The sequence below is a fragment of the Sciurus vulgaris genome (assembly GCF_902686455.1).
Source record: "Sciurus vulgaris genome assembly, chromosome: 13".
Taxonomy (NCBI): domain Eukaryota; kingdom Metazoa; phylum Chordata; class Mammalia; order Rodentia; family Sciuridae; genus Sciurus; species Sciurus vulgaris.
Window position 1 is genome coordinate 17479933 of NC_136474.1, and position 18168 is coordinate 17498100.

The window sequence follows — 18168 nt, forward strand, 5'->3', positions numbered from 1 at the left end:
GCACTGCACGACTTGAGGCACTGTAAGTAACCTGGAGGTGATTTTAAATGTTCAAGAGGATGTGTACAGATCATAGACAAAGTGTCGTTTTATATCAAAGGCTCAAAGATCTGAGCCTCAATGAAATTTTTCTGAATCTTAAATTCTGTTTAGCAAACTAAAGCTTTTCAGTGAAATATAATTAAAAGTTTTAATGAAATTCAATTCAATTGAAAAAAAAAAAAGATCTGAGCCCCGGTGGGCGTCGGTTCCACAGGGGTACCAGTCCTGCTCCGATGCCCAGGGACAGGAGAAGCAGGGTCCAGGACGGCACCCCACAATGTGAAACAGCTTTTCTGCAGCCACTTTTGAGCTGCTAGCTGTTTACAAAGACATTCTTATTGGGGTGCACTTGACTGAGAACTTCCCCTTGCTTTCTGTCTCCCAACAGGAAAGGAAATGGAGCAGAGTCCAGGGAAAGAGGCGGACACTTCCCCTGAGGTCAGCGGGAGGCCGCCTAAACTCAAGGACTGAGTGACAGCTGGAAGCAAAGGACAGGACGAGACGTGGTGGGAAGAGAGAGGGCCCGGGATGCGGGTGAGCTCCATGGACAGTCACGGAAAAACCAAGACCCTCTATACCTAGTGAGGGGCGCAGCAAACTTTTTCTGGAAAAACAAAAAGAAAAATCAACACTCATTTAAACAGACTGATGACGCTCATCAGCAACAAGGCCCAGCTTACTGAAAGCTTTCCAGTTTTAGTCCCTGTGATTTTTTTAGTGTTATCATTTTGGGGGGGGTGGGGAGTGGATTGAACCCAGGGTCACTCGACCACTGAGCCACATCCCCAGCCCTATTTTGTATTTTATTTAGAGACAGGGTCTCACTGAGTTGCTTAGGGCATCACCAAGTTGCTGAGGCTAACTTTGAACTCATGATCCTCCTGCCTCAGCCTCCAGAGCTGGGATTACAGGCGCGCGCCACCATGCACAGCCTGTTATCCTTTTGATTGTGGAAAAATACATATACAATGTGCTATCTTAACAAAAATGTAAAATACTTGACAAACGTGCATGTCACCCTTGGGAACCGAGTTAATCCCTCTGTCTCATTCCAATTTATGTGCTACCCAAACAGCATGGGCTGTGATTTTAATAGAGAATTATATGCTGTGTAAAACACTGCAGGAGCTGGATTATGGACTAGGATACGTGGCCTCCAGTAGCCTCTCGGTCACTCCTCAGGCCCAGGGTGCCAGGACCACCCTGGGAGATGTCAAAAACTACCCATTCCCACCAAAACCATCCAAGTAAAAAATCTCCGGGGTCGAAGCCTTAACATTTACATCTGTTTCTATTTTAATTTAGTAGACACATTATTAATCTCAGAGATACATTGTCATGTAAAATATTCAAACAATACCAAGGCAAGAAGTGTCCCCAGGGTCCCCTAGTCCCATCTCCCCACACAGCTCCCTAACCTCTCTGCACCTGGGCACGTATAGGTACCTACGGAATGAAAGTTTGTTTGGCAGGATTGATGTCCCCACATCCTACCTCGCTGACATTTTAAGTATTGTTTTGCAACATTCCTTTTAACGGAAGGATGTATCTTGTCTCCCAGGCTGTATCTACCTCCACGCGGACCCCTGAAGGACCACTTGACTCCTTTCTCATTGCTTCCTGGTGCTCTGTAGCTCCCCTGCGGGTGAGCACCTAGGTTATTTTCAAGTTTCCCTCTTGCCAGTATCACTACAGGAGAAGCCCTTCTTGGTGTGCATGGATAAATTATCTCCCTGAACGCACAGGTGGAATTCCATGTCAAAGGGTACATGCTTGTTAAAGTTTAATACTATGGTCAAATTGCCCTCTCTTCACGCCGTACCATCAAAAGCCTAATTATAGTCATCTCTCCGTCTCATTAATACATAGTTGATGTTCACACCTTTTTCAACCTGATGGTATCCCTTCATTGTTTTAATTTGCATTTCTCCAATTATCAGTGCAGGTTTTTGTTTTGTTTGGGGGTATCAGGGATTGAACTCAGGGGCACTCACCCACTGAGCCACGTCCCCATCCCTATTTTGTATTTTATTTAGAGACAGGGTCTCACGGAGTTGCTTAGCGCCTCGCTGTTGCCGAGGCTGGCTTTGAACTGGCGAGCCTCCTGCCTCAGCCTCCCGTTGGGATTACAGGCGTGCGCCACTGCACCTGGCCAGCACAGCTCTTCCTTTCTCTGCTTATGTGTGAATTCCAGGTATGTACCCTCTGCCCATTCTTCTGCTGGGTTATTTATCATGTTCTTTTTCTTCTGTGGCAGGGGATGGGGGTAGGTGTGCCTTTCATCAGATGTCCATATGCCGGGGACTGCAGGAGCCTGGACACTGGTCACCATGGAACCGAGCCCCTTGCTTCACCTAAGAGGGGTCAGAGAGGGACAGGACTGGAGGCAGAGAAGGAACCCACAGGGAGCAGATTAGAGACCACGGAGCTGGACAGTAGATTCTGCCTCCTGCGTCCCGAGGGTCCTGCTAATTGAAAACACTGACTATACTTTGGATTTCTTTATCTTTCTATTTCGGAAAAAAGACAAGATAATCTCCCAGTGTTACAAATTTTTTCAATCGCTTCTATTTTGATCAGTTTCTATTTCTGATATTTTGAGATGATATCGTCAGGAATAGAATACGTTCAATATTAGTAATCTGAATTCCATCAGTGTGGACATTTCTCTTTTTTATCGTTTCTTATCTTGAATCGTATTTTGTCTCATGCTAATATCGCCCCTACTCCTGTCCCCTTTTTTCCATTTTCCAAGTTGATTGTTTTTGCGCTCCTTGATTTTTCAACCTTCCTTCAACATTGGATCTGTTTTCTCAGCTTCATCTGAGTGTCTGTTATTTATGGTGAGTTTAACCAAGTCCCATTTATCAAAATTGTGTTACAATCACTTCTGCTGTCCTGTTTTAATTTTTCCATTCACTTAATCTTCATTGTTATTTTTTCTTCTTTTTATGATTTAATAGGCAGACTAGGACAGGCAGAGCCACGGTAACACACACGGCATCTTTTGCAGGTAATATGACAGCCCAGGGTAGCCCCTCCATGCAGTGACTCAGGGATCTAGGTCACAGTGTGTGTATGTGTGTGTGTGTGTGTGTGTGTACACATAAATACATGTGTATATATGTACATATACACATACAGACATATGTACGTGTGTATATGAATTATACACACATATGAACCATATATTTAAACCATAATATACATGTGTAGATCTCCAAAATTCATACACTGGTACTTGAACTCCCAGGTGATGGTATTAAGAGGCGCCTTTCAGGAAGTGATTAGGTCCTGAGGGATCAATGCCCATTGAACGGGATTAATGCCCTTACAGAACAGGCTTCAGAGAGCAGCCTGGTTCTGCTCTTCACCAGGAGAGGACCCAGCCAGAGCTGGCATGTTGGGAGCAGAGAAGGCGCCCCAGCAGACCCCAGATCTGCTGTGCCTTGGTCTGGGACTTCCCAGCCCCCAGAACTGGGAAATCCATTTCCATGATCCATGATGACTCAATGTAGCAGCAGGAACAGAGTAAGACAAGTAGCTAACAAGAACCAAAAAGAAAAAAGGTTAATATTAATCAAAACAGGTGTTAAGCAAGTAGAATCACTGGAACTAAAACCAGTAAAGCATTCAATCCCTCAGGAAGATATGACATTTCCAGTCCTGGCTTCCTAACTGAATGGCTCTACAGGGAAGGGTTTCTGGAAGAGGCGGCGGGTACACCATCCCAGCAGCAGATCTTCCCTGGCCCTCCAGGAGTTGTTGGAGGAGGCGCACGTTTGGTAAGGTCAGCCTCGTGATCGCCACACCTGAGGAAATGAACGCGTACAAACACGCCCGAGAGTCTGTTCTTTGAGAAAATAGTAAGACTGACAGGTCTGCAGCAACGTGCTCCAGCAAAGCGGGAGAAAGCTCAAAGGGCAGTAAGCTACGCGAGGAATGAACGTTGGGCGGCCTTAGACACAACCTGGGTCTGACAGAGAGAGGAGAGAGGAGGGCAGGTGAGCACGGAGCCTCGCTGCCTCCTGAAGTCCTGTCAACCCGCAGGAACGTGCTCTCTTCTAGGCCAACACATCCACAGCAAGGTGGACAATGAAGGCAGGAGCCATCCCCCCAATGCCTGGTAGAAAAGAGACAGGCAAGATCTGAAGTCCTGAACCAGGAACAGGGGCAGCTCAGAACTGGCAAAGAAAAAAAAATTTTTTTTTTTTTTGCTTTGTAATATTAATTTCCTAATTGACACAGCGATTTTACGATGTGACAGATGGGTACATGCACAGTGCGTAATGACCACAGCAGGGGAACTGGCATAGCTACCACTGCAAACAGACATCAGTCCCCTGTGCTGGGAACATTCAAAATCCTCTCTGCCATTCTGAAGTATTCAATGAGTTGGTACCAAAATTTACATCACTAAAATTTTCAAAAATCTCAGGCAATGCCAGCACCACCCCTGGGGTGAAGGAGAAGCCAGATAAGGAAGACTGGAAAGGGGTTTGAAAAGTCACTGGCTCCAGGGCCCCTCTGCAGTCCCTGAGCCCAGACAGGAGCTCTCCTGAGAACCAGACAAATCCATCCTGCTTCTAGACTTCCACTCTGCAGGCAGGAAGTGAGAAAATTCTTCCCTGTGCCTCTCTCTCCTCTAGGAGACAGACCCATTCCTAACAGAAAAAGAGGAATAACTTCAATATCTGTCAACAGAGGAAAGAAAAACTAAAGCTGGACACAATGAAATGCCATAGTTGTGTGGAATACTACACAGCACTGAAAATGAATGAACCATGTTCCACACACATCAGCATGGATGGATTTCAAAAACATGGTTTTGACTGGTATAGATGAAGCAGATTGCAAAGCACCTATGACTCAATTTACATGAAGTTCAAAACAAACAACGCAAACAGTGTGTTGTTTAAGGAAGCACGCATAAGTAATAAAATTATTTTATTAAAAAGCAGGGAAATTACTAATGCAGTGTTCACATTTGTGGGGTGAGGGAACAGAAACGTAAAAGGTAAGACTCAGGCAGCTTCACGGATGCTGGTGATGTTGTGTGTTTAAGCTGGGTGATCAGGGACACAGGAGTCTTTACTCTCACGACCTTTGTGACCTCTGTAGCGTTTCTATGGATGACATGCACCCTTGCTCGATCATCCCTTCCCTTTCTCTTTGTCTCACAGAGTCACAGCAAACCACAGTGGGCACAAGAGAGCCACAGCCTGGATCCAAAATTCCAGGGTTGAAGTCAAGCAGCACTGGAACACAATGAATCTAGAGGAACATCAAGACAATTAAAAGCCGCTGTCTCCATCGAAGGCCAGATGAAGGGGGGGGATGAGCTGAGAACACAGCTGGAGTCATTTAGACATCAAGAAGAATCTCCTCCCTGGCATAAGATGTCGCCACAGACTGCAAAGGAAACAGATGGAGAGACCCAAGAGCAGACGGTTGTTTTCCCTGGGTTGGCACGAGACGCAGCCAGCTGGTGATTCTAAGGCCGACTCTGTCCCCTGAGCTGGAGCTGCCAGGGCAGGACCTTGAGAAGACTGGACGGCCCTCTGCCACCCTGGTGCCTTCCCAGATGGTGGGAAACGTCACAAATACTGCCCAGAAGTGGAGGAACGAAGCCGGACGACCTTTGGGTCTGTAATTTGGTTCTGGCCCCCTCTGGCATTAGCAGCCAAGAGAGCAGGTTTACGCCATCACAGTGGCGAAAGGTGGATGTACAGCCTTTCATGCTGACAAGTGCTCAGTGAATAGGCTCCTCAGGTCCCCGGGAGAACGGGAGTCACCACCACAGGAGGACCACCCGGCCACGGCATCCGTCTACAAATCCACATCCCCAGACGGCAACCTGGCTGCAAAGGACACGCCCTGGTGTGTGTTCAAGGACGTGACCCAGCCTAGCCAGGGACCCCGCCTGTCCTCTGCCTGGATCCAGCCACCCACTCCCACGGGGAAGAGCCCGAAGATGGAAACAGGACAAGTGAACTCAATGCCTTCGATCGAGCTAGATTGCCCCCGTCTCCTGCAAGCCGTCACAGTTTCTAGAAACCAAAGCCAGGCGGTGTGCACCTTAGACGCAGGGGGACAGCTGCACTGGGCAGGCCAGGCAGGGTCATCTCACCCCAGCTCTGCTGGTGCCTGTCAGGTTGGGGGCTGCAGCCCGTCAGTCTTGACCCTCGAAGGGGCACGAAGACCCCCTCTTCAAGCCCCGGTTCTTGGGACCATGTCAGAAAGATGGCAGGCGTGTCGCTCAGAGTAGCAGGCATGAGTCTCTTGAAGGGAAGGAAAAGGGAAAGGGGACACTCTCAGAGAGCAGAGGGACAGTGTGCATCTCCTGCTTTCCAGTTTTATTGGGGATCCCAGGGAAGTTTCCAGAGAGTTCGCCCAGGTCCGCCTCTTGACTTTTGACTGACAGCAGGATGACATCAGACTGTCAAGTCCCCACTGCCATGGCGGCTCTAAGTCTCCTGCCTGTGCCGACTGGTTCTAACTTGATTCCAAACCGAGCGTTCTTACCGGTTTATGGTTAGGAGGAATTATCCTTATCTTCTGGAGTCTCATCTGTGAAAAAGGTCACAAATCCTGTCCCTTCAAAATAACGTGGGTCCCTCTTGTCCACGTATCTCCTGCCTGCGTTTCTCCTGCAGATGACAGTAGTGTGCTGAGGAATGGCAGGGCTGTCCCCCTAGGCTGGGCAGGGCTGCAGGTAAACTGCTTTCTGGCAAAGAGACCACGTGGGCTCAGCACAGCGAGCCCATTTTATAGACTGTTTCGCTGAACCTCGTCTGTCTGTCCCCTAACACTGCTGGGCCCACGATGGAGCCCGTCTGCCCAGCAGTGGGGACTTGACAGCCTGATGTCACCCTGCCGTCAGTCAATGTCAAGAGGCGGACCTGGGCGAACTCTCTGGAAACTTCCCTGGGAACCCCAATAAAACTGGAGTGGGGGAAGGTACACTGTCCCTCTCCTCTCTGAGGACCCCCTCTCTCCCCTTAAAAATCAAATCTAGTAAGAAATAAAAGAACTTTTTTAGAAACATGTGTAACCGAAAGCTGGCCCATTTCAGAGCGGACCCCTGCCGGGGGCACCCCCAAGCCTTCTCTTTCTCTCCATAGAAAACCCCGCACCTGCTTCTCCGTTTTTGAGTGTTGGGATCCATCCAAACCCAAGCACCTTTGTCGCACAGCCTGCAGGGGAAACCCGCCACTAAATGGAGAACAGTTTGCATTTTGAGCACAAAGGGTGCGCTCCACCCACAGAGGTGGGCCTCTAGCTTCCTCTCCGGGAAGGGCGGGCCCGGGAGGCCCTCTGGGCCACCATGTTCCCTTTGTCTGCTCGAGCAGGATCAGTCTTAGTCCCCGCTGCACACGGGCTCTGCTGCCCCTTGTCAGCTGCTAAGCCCACCGCCCCTCCCACGGCTCACCCCAGGCCCTTCCTGAGGAGGCACGGAGGCTGCTCTGACGAATGGGCCTTGTTCTCCCTCTGCTGTGTGGGGGGCCCAGGTCACAGAAGGTGTTTGTGGCCACTGGTCTCCCCGGGGCGGTGGGAATGTCAGGGAAGACAGGGCTTCCTCTGTGGCAGAGAAGAGGACAGGGCTGGGGCTCAGGTGCAGAGGGCAGCTGAACCTCAGAGGCCAGGCCTGTCATGCTGGGTCTACCTGCCTCCGGGAGCTCGGAGCCTGGGACGAGGCAGAGCCTCTGCTGCCACTCTACAGATCAATCCAGAGTAAATGGGCTTCGAGGAGGGTGGGATGGAAGACCCTCGCTTTTTCCTTCTGTTAAATGAAACTTAAAAACCCAGATAGGAAGGTAGACTCTGAAGAACAGGACTATTGTGGATTCCTGGGCTTTCTCTTGTCTTCCTGGAGTTTGGAACTTAATTGCTGGAGAAGCTGGAAGACCAGAAATGCCAATGGGCACAAATGTATAAAAAAAAAAAAAAAGAAAAGAAAAAGAAATAAAATCAAAATTCCAAGAAAAGCCTATTCTCTCTATCCAAAGGACAAGAAAAGAGAAATCCTAGCAAGATAGAAAGCCCTCCAAGCAAACAGAATCGCCCAAGTTTGGACTTTCAGCCTCCAAATAAGCCTCTTTTTTAAATATACAGAACCCAGCCTCAAGTATTTGAGTGTAGCAGTGGCAAAGGGACTAACAAATACCCCACCCAGAGGTAACAAAGCACCCTTCACTCCTCTCTTCTCTCTCTTCCCCTGGGATGATAACAGAGGAGACCCAGGATTTCACCACACAGTGGTCATGAGGCCAGTCCCCCAAATATCACTGGAGGCTTTATGGGGAACAGCAAAGAAGCACTCCCACCCCTTCCAGTCCGAGTGGTACCAGCAGAAACCTAGGAGGGAGCCAGGACCCCCACCCCAACCAGCAGGAGCAAGGAGGCCTCCAACAGAGGCCAAGGGGAGAACCTGGGTCTCCATCCTACCTGGTAGGAAAAAGTTGGTACCCTCTCCTCCCCACACTGAAGAAATGTCAGCATAGGACAAGCAGATTTAAATAAGATCCAGTCTCAACGTAAAATAAAAAATGTCCAGGATTCACTGAACAATCGCTTATCATGCAAAAGCCCAAAATAAATCTCAGTTTGGAGGGGAAAAGAAAATCATCAGGTGACAACAATGAGATGACCCAGTTATCTGGCAAGGTTTTAAAGCACAGAGTCCTCAACAAGCCATTGCAAACACATGAAAAACAGAAAATTTCAGCAAAGAAATAGATATAAAGAAGCAAATGAAAATTTTAATGAAAAGTAGAAATAACCAAAAATGTCAAAACTCAATGGATAGGCTCAATAGTAAAATGGAGTAGACCAAGAAAAGACTCAAACTTGAAGATAAAACAATAAAACTAACCAATTTAAACAACCAAGAAAAAATATACTAGAAAAAGTAAAATCTCAGAGACTCACCATAACAAGATCTAACGTTCTCGTGGATGAGGTGCCAGAAGAAAAGAGGGCGGGGCTGAGTTGAAACTTGAAGAAATGATGGCGGAAAAGTCTTCAAGTTTGTGACAAGACAAAGTTACAGATTCAAGAGGCCAAGTGAACAGGATAAAGGCAAAAAAACACCATCACGACACTTCTGACCACCACAAACGAAGAAAAGCTCTTAACAGCAGCAAGAAGCAGCACCTTATCTGTGAGGAAGGCAATCCAGAGGCCTCAGATCTGTCATCAGAAATCCTGGAGGCCACCGGGAGGGACACAGTATTTTCAGAGTGCTGAAAGAAAAGAACAGTCAGTTACGAATCCTAGCTCCAGAGAAACTATCCTTCAGGAATGAGAGGAAATTCAGACACTAGGGAATGAGGAAAAGCTAAGAATGTGTGGCCAGCAGACCTACCCTAAAAGAGTAGATCAGGAAGTTCTCCAAACAGCAAGAAAATAACAGAAGAAGGAATCTTGGAATACTGGGAAGGAAGGAACAGAAAGAAAAATGTAGGTAAGCACCATACATTGTCCTTCTCTCAGATGGTTAATTTTATGTGACAATGTCGCTAGGCCACGGTTCCCGAGTACTTGATCTATGTGTTTCTGCGAAGGTATATTTTAGATGAGGCTGACATTTAAATCGGTAGACTTCAAGTAAAGCATATTCCCCTTCCTAAGGTGGGTGGTCCTCTCCTGATCAGCTGAAGGTGAATGAAACAAGACTGACGTTGCTGAAAGAAGAGGGAATTCTGCCAGCAGATGGCTTGAGACTTGAACAATGGCACTGGCTCTTCCCTGGGTCTGCAGCCTGCCAACTCACCTGCAGTTTTTTAATATCTAGCCTCCATAATCATGTGAACCAATTCCTAAAAATCTGTGTGTGTGTGTGTGTCCACAATTGGCTCAAAAAAAATGCATGTAAAGGAAATACAGTTTATTTAAACATTCGATACAAATACAGCCTAACCACAGAAAGCTTACTCCATGCAAAGCAATTTTGCCCTCCTCATTTCACCCTTAGGAAAGCCCGGGACGGGCTGCCATCACCTCCAGGTCCCTGGTGTGGGAATTCAGCAGCAGGCATCAGGGGCAGGACTTGAACACACACACCTGAGTCCCAGTCACCCCCTTTCTGAACTGCTTACCTAGCAGTAGAGGTTAGCCGAGAGAGAACGGCCTCTCTGGAAATGAGAAAAAACCAGCACTAAGGAGGAATCAGGAGCTCTGGAAATTGTTTAATCAGCTTGAGAAAAGGACACAAGGAAAAGCAGAAGTAGACTCCACTAGGAGAAGAACAAAGCAAGAATGAGCCAAGGACAGAACCGAAATTTTGCACCTGGCGGCTCTTGGGAGGGATCTCTTGTGCTCACAGAGAACCGGAAGCCAAGAAAGGAGTCAAGCCTTGTCCAAAATCTCCAGCTGATTAGGGGCAGAGCGAGGACTGGACCCCACAACTCCCAACTCCAGGCCCTCGCTTTGCAAATCAGCAGAGAAAGGAAAGCCTAAGGAAAGTTCCACTGGAGACCTCCTTGAGTAGGAAGAAAAGTATCTGCGTGTTGAGGTATCACTGGGACCACGTCAGGGTTAGGTCAGGGTGAATTTCAGGAAAGAATCTGGGAGACTAAAAAGAAAGAACCCTATGACTCACTAATCCTGAGGACTAAGAGGTAAGGCCCTGGACCTTTGGAGGCGGGGTGAGGCCTTGAGGTGGGAATCATCATGCACAAGGTTACGGAGTGTGTGAGTGAGCCGAGCTAACCTGAGAAAAGCACCCTGGAGGAGGAAGGCTTGTCCTGGCTCCTGCTGGCCCCCTGCTTTGGGCCTGTGCTAGCACAGTGCGTCATGGCGGGAGCACATAGCCCAGGAGAGCTGCTCACCTCACGGTCGCTGGGAATTTTTAAAAGAGAGGCAGGAAGGGGCCAAGGTCCAATAGCCCCTTCAGAGGCAGGCCCACATGACCTGATTTCCTTCCACTAGGACCTGCCTCTTAAAAGTCCTGCCACCTCCCAGTAGCATCACAGGCTGGGGACATTGGTCTTTGGGGGACGTAGTTTTCATACAGACAGCTCAGAAGGCTCCCTTCTGATTCGGGGTGATGGAAGGCACGTTGCTTTGCAAAGAAGCAACCTTAGCACTCAAATACGAAACCCATCTACCGAGGGTCAGCCAGTGCTGACAGGAGCCGTTCTAAGAGAAGAGAAGAGGAATTCGAAGATGGTCAGTGGCCTCCAGCACACAGGTGGAAAATAGGGGCAGATGTGTGAGACCAGCACAAGGAGCCTTTTCTAACAGGCACGGTTTGGTTTGTTAGCTTCCCCAAGGTGTCTGTCGAGTCCCTCCAGGACTCCTGTCACTTTGCACGGCGTGGCTTTGTTAGGATGCTGTCTCTGGGGTGAGAATACCTGAGACCCCTGTTGATCACAGTATTCATAGGCACCGAATCTTTGTGTCCCTCAAAAAAATCCCTGCATCGAAACCCTGGCGTGATCATATTCAGAGGCGAGGCCTTGGGAAGTACAAATCAGGTCACGAGGGTGGGATACCCGTCTTGGGACCAGTGCCCTCAGAGAAGCAGAAAGCCTGTTCCTCTGTCACCACTTTCCTGCAAACCAGGAAGAGGGCACACCAGCCACTAGAACACCCAGCTCCTCAGCCCTGGACGTCCCAGCCTCCAGAACCCTGAAAATCCACATTGCTTAAGCCACCCGGCATACAGTAAGTGCTGTTTTTTTTGTTTTTTGTGGTGCCGGGGATCAAACCCAGGGCCTTGTGCATGCAAGGCAAGCACTCTACCGACTGAGCTATCTCCCCAGCCCTAGTATGTGGTTTTAATAGCCCAAGCCAGTACAACGTCTATTCCAGAAGTTAGAGTGAATTACTATGACTTCAGTGGGAAGCACAAGCCACCAAGTCCACTGCAGGGAAATCAGCTCCTAAAATAATCGGAGATGAGCATAAAAGTGTATGTTTTACACACAGCATGTTCCCAATTCTGTATAAAATGAAGAAAATTTGTAAATAAATGGTGGAATTATAGCGTATCCAGCCATTCAACAGAACATTATGTTCCCATTTAATAATCATGTTTTTTGACATAAGAAAATGCTAACCACCAAAACTAGCACTTATAAAATAATGGCATGTGTAATCTGGGATTTGAGCCAGACTTGGGGAAAACTGCAAGGTTTTCAATATCTTTCTGTTGAAGGAGGTAGTATTTTTCTCCCTGATTCACAGTCTCTCATATTTCTCAATGGAAGTTTGTAGTGTTCTGTTTTAAAGACTGTAAGTTTTATGTTGTTTCTTTCTAGTATTATTTGTTCTTCTATTGTGAATGGAAATGTCTCTCATTGTATTTTGAAGATGTCACTGATTTTTTTTAACAGACTTCCTTTTATAATTTCCAGGATTCTATTTCTTTCATTGTACTGACATAGTTCTAGAAGTCGGCATTACAGAAATAAGGAAGAAACGAAATGAATAGTAATTATAGAAAATCACAGTAATTATCGGAATAGTAATTATAGGAAACAATAATTAATGGAAATGTAGAATTTGCAATAATAATAGTATATAAAACAACATACACTGTAAGTGCTTGTTTTTATATCTGTTGAGCCAAGGGTGTAGCTTAGTGGTAGAGCCCTTGCCTAGGATATGTGGGTCCTTGAGTTCTATCCCCAGCAACTCAAAAACAAAAACAAAAAGGAAAAGTCTCTCGACCTATCTGCAGAAAAACAAGCACAGAACAGCGTATCTATGTTCCCAAAGCTCTCAGCTCTATCAGACACTCTTTCACATAATATTTTGCAATGCATATTAACCTTATTGAAATGAAAGTCGTAAGTAACACAACTTGTGTACACAAATAATTTTTAAAGCAATAGTTTCCCTAGCTGTATGTGAAGCATAAATAAAAAGAAAGTGCTTATAGTTTTTAAAATTTGGGGGGGGGGGGTATTTTTCTTTATTTTTTTCTTGGTACTAAGGATCGAACCCAGGGATGCTTAACCACTGAGCCACATCCCCAGTCCTTTCTTTATATTTTATTTAGAGACAGGGTCTCACTGAGTTGCTTAGGGCCTCTTGTTAAATTGCTGAGGCTGACTTTGAACTCGTAATCCTCCTGCCTCAGCCTTCTCCAGAGCTGCTGGGATGACAGGTGTGCACCACCGCGCCCAACTTTAAGTTGTTCTTACGTATATAAATTACATAAATGCTGTGACACAATTACACCAGAAAATAGCAATGCCCCCATAATTCCTAAAATAATCCCTAGGTGGAAAAACTATCACCTTTAAGTACCACTATATTTATTTTGTTTTGTTTTGTTTTGGTGTGGTTTGTTTGTTTTGTTTTTTTAAAGAAAGTGTCCAGGGGATGAGATTATGGGTTGTTTTTTTTTTTTTTTTCGAGTCTTCTATAGAAATGTTCCTTCTTAAGTGAATGTCTATTGCTTTTATATATGCAAAGAACTAGTGTCTGAGGTGGGTGTTGCATGACCCTGCTGTGTTCAGTACAAGGGACATTGTCTCTAAGAAGACAGTCTCCAAGCCGGCTCAGTGGTTGGTGCACACCCTTGTCCCAGGCACTCCCAGGCAGAGGCCTCAGGAGTTCAAGGTCAGCCTGGGCAAGCCAGCAAAGCTCTGTCTCAAAGGAAAAAAAGAGTAGAAGACACCTTACCTCCAGGGAATATGCTTTCCCGATCCCGTCTCCTGCTCCAGTGACCACTGCAAAAGGCGGGAACGGTTTTAAACAACAGAGGAGAGAATTCCCTCTATACTTCTCTTCCTCGTCAGCTGCCTTTTCTTTCCATCCGGGTGTCTAGGATTCTCCATCTTCCACAGCAGCGGCAGGACTCCACTGGGCGGCAGGGTTTCCAGGTCTTGGCTAGCCCTCTCTAAACCTCCAGCAGGAAGGGCATGTGGTTTGGAGGGTTTGGTTTGTTCCTTTGTGGTGTTGTGTTTGAGGATCTGGGGAGACTATGGGAAATGTGCTGGGAAATACAGCAGAGAACTTCAGCCTGGAAACATTGTATCCAGACCTGAGCATCTAAGCAGTCCATAATTTGTGTCAAGGGCAAGCAGTCCTCCCTGCTACCCCTCACTGTGCCCTGGGTTCTGCCCCCGCCACCCCGCATCCCTGCAGCATTCGTAGCCTGTGGAAGATAAGGGACCTAGCAAAGCGGAAAATAGAGAAATGCACAAAGGGAATGCAGTGGCTTGAAGGGACTTGGAGAATTTGCACTCAATAGAACTTTCTATTAATATCCGACAGTCAAATAGGTCTTGTAGTCCTTTTGTCCCCAACATTGTACACGTTAGTGACGAGGTCCCGAATGAACCTCATTCACGCAAATGTCACAATTTGGACATTCACTGCTTTCAGTCCACACACGCCCACAAATGACCTCTGACCAACAACGCAAGGTGAAGTACTCACTCAAGGTCATTGTACATCTGGCCTTCCCCTCCATGTGGGGAGACTTCAAAACCAGCCACTGTTGTTAAGGTAATGTCTCCATCATGATGACTGATCATGATTCTTCCTGCAGGTACCTTTTCAAGCATTTTAGGTGCATGACTTCATCGCATGCTCAAAACAAGCCCAGAAGGCATCGTGATCCTTTGTTCATCGTTGAGGAAGCTCCAAAACAGAGACATTCTCAACCCGATCAAGGAACCGCTGCTGAAAGTGAGGACCAAAGGATCTGAACCCAGGCTATCTGACTGTGGGACCACAAGCCTATAAAGACATACGAGTGAAGTAATCAAAGAAATCAGTGTTCTCTTACCTGTGGAATTGAAAATGTTTGTCTTAGTGACTGGGTTTCCTCTTGCCCCTTGCTTGTCCTCCCTGAAGTCTTCCTATGCCTCAATAACATTATACTCTTGCGAGTGGTAATTATTCAGTCTTACTCATAAAAGCAGGTTAGGTTGGCTGGGCGTGGTAGCACAGAGCTGGAATCCCTGAGGCTCAGGAGGCTGAGGCAAGAGGATCCCAAGTTCACACTCAGCCTCAGCAACTTAGCAAGGCCCTAAGCAACTCAGCAAGATGCTGTCTCAAACTATTTTTTTTAAAGGGGCTGGGGATGTAGTTCAGTGGTTAAATCTCCCCTGGGTTCAATCCTCACCAAAAACATTTTTTTTTAAAGGTTAGACTTTACACTTTGAGTCTACAAATGGTCTAATTCTCTGGTCCACTTGAACTTTTTCTGAGGAGCCGTATCCTACATCAGGGGCACACGGGCTAAGCAGAGTCCTGAGTCTGCTCAGTGGGTCAGCATTTGATTCTTTGTGGAGCAGGGTTTTAGATCCAGAACACTCAGGCTCAGCACTTCGTAGGTTCACTGGAGACAGCATACTATCACAGGAGGGAAGAAGTGCACATGCACACACACACACACACACACACACACACACACACACCCTCTGCAAATGTAAGAAGCACCACTTGCCATTTTAAACAATTTTCCATGTGGTGATTTTTTAAAATTTCCATTGCTATGTTTGTAAGGTTGCCAAGTTTAGCAAGGAAGGTTACAGGACGCCCAGCTAATTCGAATTTCAGGTAAACAACCAGTAATATTTTAGTGCAATGTAATTCCATGCACTATTTGGGTTGCAATATACAAAAAAGTCAGTCCTTATTTATCTGAAACTCAATTTTAACCAGGTATTCTGTGTTTTTATCTGAAAGCTCTGTAAAGGTATAACAGTCTTTCCTATTTAGCCTGGATGATATGTCTAAAGCTGTTGAAATTCTTTGGAAAAAAAAAAGTTATTGGGGGCTGGGCTGCAGCTCAGTGGCAGAGTGCTTGCCTTAGCACAGGTGAGACACTGGGTTTGATCCTTAGCACCCCATAAAAATAAACAATAAAATAAAGACATTCTGTTCACCTACAACTACAAAAAGAGTTTTTAAAAATTAAAATTAAAGCAAATTATTGGATTTTCTTTGGGGGTTGCTGGGGATCGAACCCAGGGCCTTGTGCTTATAAGGCAAGCACTCTACCAACTGAGCTATCTCCCCAGCCCCAAATTATTGGATTTTGTGGCTGTGTGTGTGTGTGTGTGTGTGTGTGTGTGTGTCTAACTTTGAAGTATAAGCCCCTGCAAAGACCTTAGCATTTCCTTTAAGGAGGTGCTAAAACCAAGACCTCATGGTCTTCACCTTAACCCCAGTCCTGAACCACACGGTGGTTCCACTAGACAAATCCCAAGGGACAGTGCTGTAATCGGTGCAAACCAGGTGCCACATCTAACTATCTTGAAAACAGCTTCATGGAGATTCTGCTGCCTTGACTTTGCAATACCCTCACTTCGTAAGGGGGCTTGACCAGTTTGATTTTTAATGAAGTAAATTAACATTATTTGTATTTCAGAATTTTTAAACACCCTTTAGCAAATGGATACAACCTAGGGTTTAGAAATCTAGAGATGTGGATACAGAAGTTTCTGCCTTGTTCATTATTTGTATCAGGAGAGAACACCAAAAAGAAGAAAACCCAAGTGAGAAGCTGAATGGACAGAGGAGCATTCTACCACATCTTGCTTTTTAGACAATTCTAATTTCACTCATGCTGTCTAGATCCCCCAATTAAATCAAATTTAACTGAAATTCCATATTTATCAAATTTAACTGAAATTCCATATTTATCTCTTTGTTCTGAAAGAGAAAAGAGGCAGAAACTTCAAAATAAATTAGAGATAGACAGCTCCCCTTACCTGCCCACTGTCCCATCGACTGCAAGAAAGACCTTGGCAGAACTTTCCAGAAGCTCAGTAAAACACATTTGCAGAATCTCACGCACTTTGCCAGGCAGGCCAGGCACACCAGCAGCCCTACGAGAACGAAGAACTGTTCCAGGGACTCTTCCATGACTGTATGGCAGCCAATACTGTCTCAAGCCTGGCCCTGTCCCCCTCCACTGGCCTCCTGGGATGGGGCCGCTTAGGGGACGGCGACTGTCCTTCTGGGAGTCACTGGGTGCATTCCATCAACTCTGGGGCATTGAGATTAAAGTAACTTCTTTACATGGCCTCTGACTCCCATGCTTTTGAATGGAGTATTCTTTCCGGTATCTCTGTGACACTGTTGGGCTTTTGTCACTTTGGGGGAGCTGGTGGAGGTACAAAAGTGGACAAGACAAACTGAGCATGGTGGTGCACACCTGTAATCTGTGACTCGGGAGGGAGGCTGAGGATCCCAAGTTCAAAGCCAGCCTCAGTAACTTAGCCAGAGGCCCTAAGCAACTTAGGGAGACCCAGTCTCAAAATAAAAAATAATAAAGGACTGGGGATGTGGCTCTGTGGTTAAGTGCCCCTGGGTTCAGTCCCTGGTACAAAAACAAAAAAGTAGGAAGGAAAGCAAGGCCTAGACAAAGAAGAATTGGCAGCCCAGAGTTCTTGCCAGGGATTTGGAAACTGCTATGATTTGGTCTCACCAAGTTCTTGTGCTAGAAGTGTGGTCCCCAGCATGGTGATGTGAGAAGCAATGGAACTTGAAGAGGTGGGGCCTAGTAGATGAATGGTCCTTAGGTCACTGAGCAGAGGGTTTGCACTCAGAGGGGAATACTGACCACCTGGAGAGTTCTCTCAAGAACAAGTTGTTACAAATTCCCCACACTGCCCCTGAATCTCTCTCTGACTTCCTGTTTCAAGATGTGACTGCTGCCTTGTAAGCACAGCTGACTCTTGTAATCCACCACAGGGTGATGCAGCAGAGGGGGCCCTCACCGGAGCCTGCGCCATGCTGGTTGGACTTTCAGCCTCCAAAACTGTGAACTAAATAAGCCTCTTTTCTTTATAAAGTTAGCCTGACTCAGATATTTTGTTATAGTAATGAAAAACTGAGTAAGACAGAAACCAAAAAGGATGCCCAATCAACTCACTCATTCATTTATTCAATGAATACTTGTTGGCTGCCTATTTGTGGCAGCCACTGTTCAAGGCACTAGGAATATAATAGCAAGGAAGCAGGGACTCTGTCTTGGAGCTCAGATTCCAGTAAGAGAGGCAGACAATAAACAAACGAATAAGGTAAAGTCGGATTTAAGTGCTCGAGGAGAAAAGTGCTATTGAGTGATGTTTTAAAGTGACTCATCAGCAGATGCTTCCAGAAAGAATTGTGATGAGATGAACTTTGGGGTTAAAATTTGAATGAAAAGTA

At 46.4% G+C, this 18168-nt stretch overlaps 1 protein-coding gene across 1 annotated transcript in view; it reads right to left on the bottom strand.

Moving 5' to 3' along the window:
* HSD17B3 (hydroxysteroid 17-beta dehydrogenase 3) overlaps nt 1-16878 on the bottom strand; it is a gene marked incomplete at its 5' end in the record, with an annotated part of 35445 nt that extends 18567 nt beyond the window's left edge. The window contains 2 exons of the mRNA XM_079108916.1: nt 13681-13727; nt 16725-16878. Coding sequence (XP_078965042.1) covers nt 13681-13727; nt 16725-16878 — 201 coding nt within the window. The remainder of the gene's footprint in view (nt 1-13680; nt 13728-16724) is intronic.
* Nucleotides 16879-18168: the final 1290 nt, after the last annotated feature.